General features: G+C 42.9%; 1 protein-coding gene across 2 annotated transcripts in view; it reads left to right on the top strand.

Annotated features, from left to right (window-relative positions):
- Nucleotides 1-1,334: 1,334 nt before the first annotated feature.
- Nucleotides 1,335-6,126, top strand: part of rras2 (RAS related 2) — a 103,612-nt gene continuing 98,820 nt past the window's right edge. Inside the window, exon 1 of one of the 2 annotated variants that reach the window (XM_078549243.1) lies at nucleotides 1,335-1,906. In XM_078549243.1, the coding sequence (XP_078405369.1) occupies nucleotides 1,805-1,906 (102 nt within the window). In that variant the 5' untranslated portion in view covers nucleotides 1,335-1,804. The remainder of the gene's footprint in view (nucleotides 1,907-6,126) is intronic. The other variant, XM_078549245.1, reaches the window with a different exon arrangement.

Raw genomic sequence — 6,126 nt, 5'->3', positions numbered from 1 at the left:
AGAAAGTGATTAGGAAGGCAAATGTAATGTCGTTTATTGCAAGTGGAATGGACATAAGAGAAGGGATGTTTTACTACAGTTGTACAAGGCATTGATGAGACCACATCTAGAGTACTGTGTACAACAGCACATGAACTCCACCTGCTCAAGGACAATTAAGGATGTGCAATAAATAATAAGTGCTGGCCTAGCCAGCAATGCTAACGTCCCGTAAATGAATAAAAAACAAGAGGGCACAGATATAAATTAATTGGCAAAAGAAGCAACAGCAGCATGAGGAAAAGCTTTTTCATGCAGTGAGTGGTTGGGATTTGCCTAAGAGTGTGGTGGATGCAGGTTTACCAGGAGAATGACACTAGGATAATTGCTCAAAGGATATAAATGTGTTAGAGGCAGTTCAGAGAAGATTCACTCAACTGATACGTAGGATGGGGGTAGGTGTTTATCTTACAAATAAAGGTTGGGCAGGCTGGGCCTGTATCCGTTGGAGTTTAGAAGATTGAGAGATAATCTTAATGAAACATATAAGATCCTGAGGGGACTTGACAGGGTGAATGTCAAGAGGATGTTTCCTCTTGTGGGAGAATCTAGAACTAGAGATCACTGTTTAAAAATAAGGGGTTGCCCATTTAAAACGGAAATGAGGCAAATTTTTTTTCTCTGAGGGTTGTGAGTCTTTGGAACTCTGTCCCTGTAAAGGTGGTGGAAGCAGAGTCTTTAGATATTTTAAGGCAGAGTTGGATAGATTCTTGGTAAACAAGGGTGTGATAGGTTATTGGGGGTAGGCGCAATGTGGCGTTCAGACCACAATCAGATCAGCCACGATCTTTTTGAATGGCGGAGCAGGCTCGAGGGGCCAAATAGCTTACTCCTGTTCCTAATTCATATGCCCTTATTAAAAAAAACCTAGGATATTGTATGCTTTATTAACTGCTCTCTCAACCTGTCCTGCCACATTCAATGATTTATGCACATATTCTGCCAGGTCCCTCTGCTCTGGCACCCCCTTCAGAGTTGTACCCTTTATTTTACATTGTGTGTCTCCATGTTCTTTTGACCAAACTCAATCACTTCACATTTCTCTGCATTGTACTTCATCTGCCACCTGTCTGCCCGTTCCACAAACTTGTCAACGTCCTTTTGCAGTTCTGCACCATCCTCCTCAGAGTTGACAATGCTTCTGAGCTTCTCCTGGCGCAGAAGGCTCAAGAATAAATTTGTCATTTCCTGTAGGATTCTTTCAGGAGCTTGCACTGCAGCCGGGCCGGGCAATGCGGAGTTAAAACACCACCAGGGAGGGGACAGACATTGTGCGAGCTGGGAAAAGTCGAACCTGGGCGTTTGTGCACAAAGCGTGTCGTTCACTTGCATTGTACAGCCGTGGTGGTGGTGGTGGTGGTGGAGTTGAGGCATTGATTTTGACAGCATGAATATTCAGCAGTGATTTGCATCTCATTATAATTTCTGAGGCGCTCCAGGCGGCGGCCACCATTTGTAGCGGCTCCCGCTGCCCGACCTCCCATTTGCTGTGTGGCGGTTCCGAATGCTGCTGCTTTCTGCTGGCTCTTGCACCCACTTCAATGAGTCACATTCTTACAAATTATTCCTCCGTATAATTCAGTAAAGTTTTTAGGCCTTTTCGGTGTTGAAGTTTTCCTCTTTCCCCACCCCACCCACCTCCCCCTCCCCCTCCCTCTACCCTCTCCCCAAAGGCGGGTCTCCGTGAGTCGGTGGGGAGGTCGGTGCGGGACAGACAGACAGACAGACAGAGAGAGAGAGAGCCCAGGCTCCAGGCCCGGTTACCATGGCAGCCGCCAAGGACGGAGTGGCCCAGGAGAAGTACAAGCTGGTGGTGGTGGGGGGCGGCGGCGTGGGCAAAAGCGCTCTCACCATCCAGTTCATCCAGGTCAGTGTGTATACGGTGTGTGTGTGTGTGTGCGGCAAGCCCCGCCTTTTAGCCAAACTAATTCAGACCGGGGCTTCGGCCTAGTTGGGGGGATGAATCCGGAGCTGAGATTGCGGCTCGGCTCGGCTTCGTGACGCCGGGGGCGCGGGAGGCTGGCAGTGCTCCCCACCCCGGGAGGGCCTGCCTTCACATGTGTCTGTGTTACTTGCTTTTGTTCATTGATGAAGAGTTTGTGACTGTTTAATGAGTGAGCAGCAGGAGAGGAGCTTTGCTCGGGCTCTGGATTCTCCCCCCTCCTCCTCCTCGTGTTCGCTCCCGTCCTGTTCGGCCGAGGCTGGGATTGGGCGCTGCACCATTTCAGCTCAAACTAAGAGACAACTTTGCCCATCAGCCATTCTTATCGGTTTAAGATTTTAAAACCAGTTCGTTCGTTAAAATACAGCCGTTCCCTTCTCTTCTCCCTCCCCCCTTTTAGGCAATAACCATTTTTTTCCAAGTTATTTTTTTTTTTCAAAAAGCGCCCCCGGAATCGGAGCCAATGCCTAACACGTTAGACTAGTATCTTAGAGTATGAAAAATAATGTTTGGATGGAAATGTTGAAACTTTTAAGGTTTTGTATTGAACTAGACGTTCATAATAGTTCGTATTGGGGTTGATAGGAATCTTTTAGCTTTTTTGCATTTTTAGTTTTGGTTAGGTTTTAACAATCTGTAAGAGTAACAATCTGGTACGAGAGCCTGTTTACCGCGAACAGAAACTTTAGGATTGAGGAACCTGTACATGTAACCTCACCAGGGCAGTGTAATGATTTTTTTGGGGGGTGTTCTTATGTAATGAGGAACCGGGGTTTCATTACTCTCGTGATCTATTTGGATGCCGCCCCGTTCCATTTTCTACGTAAGTGGTTACCGTACTCCTGGGGTTTTGATTTGCGAGTTCTCTTAAATGTGACTGGAATGATCTTTTCGTATGACCTGATTGGGGAATTTGAAGAAGAAGCTCATCTAAATAAAATGCTGGAGGTGCCAAATGGCTTACGCTTGCTCATAAGTTTCTAAGAGGCATTATTTGTTATGGGTGGCGAGCAAAACATATTTGTTTTGTAATTTTGTATTTTTGTATCGATAACTTGTGATGTATTGTATCATTTAAGCAGCTGCTACATTTCAACCACTATCTGCTTACAACTGTCAGCACTCTTCCAGCTGTCACGTTAAACCTGTCACTGGCTATAGCCAGCATGCCACTTCCCTTGCAACATCTGAGTTAATATTTAACACTGTTTCTAAATTGCACCATTTCCATTCTCTCGTTTATATTTTTTAGATGCTTGTTGATCTCCGTAGGTTGTTGATGAATGGAAAGAATAGTGTCACAGAAGTGTAAGACTTAAGTGCTTTATAAAAGTACTGTATGAATAAACAAAGGCAGTCATTTGACACAGTAGCCAGAATGTCTGTAACCTCTGAGTAACCTTACCAAGCACTTTTTTTTGAAGAAAGCTTGGTGTATAACATATATGCATTTGGTGAAATTGCCATCACCAAATCTCTCACTCCTAGCAACCTGGGTGTTACCATTGACCAGAAACTCAACTGGCCTGCTACATAAATGAATCAGGTCAGAGACTGGATATTCTGTAGCAAGTGACACAGCTGATGCTCCCAAAGCCCCTCCACCACCCAAAAACACAAGTCAGGCATGTGATGGTATCCTCTCCAGCTGCCTGGATGGGTGCAGCTGCACCAACACTTGTGAAACTCAAAACAATTCAGGACAGAACAGTCATCTTGATTGGCAGCCAATTCATCATGTTAAACACCCATTCCCTCCACCATCAGCCCACAGTACATGCTGCAGCCACTATCTGCAGAGTGCACTGCAACAACTTGTCAAGGCTTTTTCGGCAGTACCTCCCAAACTCTCAACTGCTACCACTGAGAAGAGCAAGGGAGCAGGAGAAGGAGACCATCAACACCTGCAAGTTCCTCAAGTCACTCTGTATTGACTTACACATATATTGTCCCTTCATTGTTGCTGGGTCAAAATCCTGGAATTTCCCACTTAACGGTGTGGTGTAAGTACCTGCACCATACAGTGATACAAGAATCTGGCTCTTCATCACCTCAAGGCAGTGAAAGATGAACAATAAATCCTGCCCTTGTTATTGACACACACATAACTCAATAATTAATTTTTAAAAAGGAAGATGATTAGTAAACTTGAACCTTTCGCAGTGCTAAAGCTACAGCTTCGTACCAGAAATAATACGTTCTGCGCTTTATAAAACGATGGATCATCCAGATTAGCGGCACCACAGGAAATCTGCTACTGTGCATTTAATAAATTTTGTAATATATTAAAATGTCAATTTATATTCTCTTTATGGTCCTGACAACACATTGTTAAATACCTTGTCAGTGTCATTCTTTGCTCCTTTATTGTTATAGTCACTTGATTACTCTGCATCGGTGACGTCAGGGCTTTCATTTTCTAGTCAACAGTGAAGGAATGGTGCTTGACGTTAGTTATGCTTGCAGCTTTTGTGTGGTGCTTTTAGGGTAATTAAAGATCCTTTTCAGCATGCTGACCTCTTCAAGGTATCTGATGTGTATGCACAAGTCAGGCAACATTGTCTCTTCAACCTATGAAGAATCCTCACTGAGACAAGCAGAGCCTAAACAGGGACATATAAACTGAATGAAATATTCTAATGTAAGATCATGTACAGAAGGTAAAATAGATGAGACAAAGCAAAAAAAAAAAGGAAAATCTCCAACAACAGTTAAAGTCTGAAGGCATGAGACTCCACACTTGTGAAAACAATTAAGTAGTGGTGCGTTGTTTAGCTGTATATATAAGAGATTTGCCATTTTGCCAAAATATACTTAAACATGAAATCTCAAACCCTAACTCTTTGTCGCCCTTCATATGTTTTAATAGAGAATTTCTCTTTGAAATGTGGGCGTAATGAAACTTGTAGATAGACAGGCAAGGCAAATTGGACATCACCTAAACTGAAATTAGTTAATCTGAGCATGTGCAAATACTGAAAGTTGCTGCCTGACTTACTCCACAATAATGGTGAGCACTGTTAGCCTTGCTGCTGTTCTTAGCAAAATCCAGGCCAAGTACTGTGGACAATTTCATTGTTGACAAAAAAGATCTGGGGGTTCAAATGCGACATTTGCAGGGTGGTCATGTTTTTGGAATGGGACAATGATATTGTTGCAAACTGACATTAAAATTTGCCTAGTTATTTCTGTGGGTCAGTCAGATTGATTCATTGCTTTTGGAAAGAAGCTGGCAGATTTCTTGGTTTAAAAGATTTTGTTGTTACCCTCAATAAAATATTATCTATGTTATTTCTTGAATAATCAGTGACATTTACTACAGTTACTGCAATACAAATTATATGACTTGGTTGTTGGAGTCGAGCTGTAAGAACAAAACATTAAAAAAAAATCTGGTTCCACGGTTTACTTTGTACATAATACAAATTTTGAATCTGATATGCAGAGTTAAAATGCTACACTTCAATGTAAAATCATCATCTTTTGAAAGCTAGTCTGGAACCTACAATTTACCAACTGTCCATAATTACTCTGACCTCACCAGCTACAATTATCTGATTTCTCCTTTGAGTAGTGGCTTTAGAGGGGCAAGCCATCTTCTGAGCTCAGGTCCCCACCTCTGCTCCCCACACCACACCCGCCAAATATTTATGATTTAACACCACAGGGTATACATGTAATATTTTGACTTCAAGGTTGTTGTGCAGCTTAGGCCATGGGTTCTCAACCTTTTTTCTTCTGAGGCTCTCTTCCTGATGATATAAAAATACATCGAAGCTGCAGTAACAAAATTAATCAAAATTAGTTATGCAACTCAACCTTGATTATTTTTGTTTTACTTAACGTGAAACCTTTTGCTGGTATTAGGCACGAGATTGAGGCTCGACTGAAGGAAGCCAGATTGAGGCTTAGGTGGGGAATGCAATGACGTGTTGCAGTTGCGAGCCCTCTTGTGCCTGTGTAAGTGGCAAAGTTCAGTTACTGTCCAATGGCTGAAGCAAATGTTGTACTCCCATTGCTTCAAATTTAAAATTCTCATCTTTGTATTTAAATTTTTTGATGGCCTTGCCCTCCCTATCTCTGTAACATTCACCAGCTTTATAACCCACCGCAATGTGTTCCTTCCACTGTGTTCCTCTGGCCTC

Source organism: Cetorhinus maximus, chromosome 9, assembly GCF_964194155.1.
Source record: "Cetorhinus maximus chromosome 9, sCetMax3.hap1.1, whole genome shotgun sequence".
NCBI lineage: Eukaryota > Metazoa > Chordata > Chondrichthyes > Lamniformes > Cetorhinidae > Cetorhinus > Cetorhinus maximus.
Note: the sequence above shows the minus strand (reverse complement) of the source record. Positions and strands in the feature narration are given on the sequence as shown.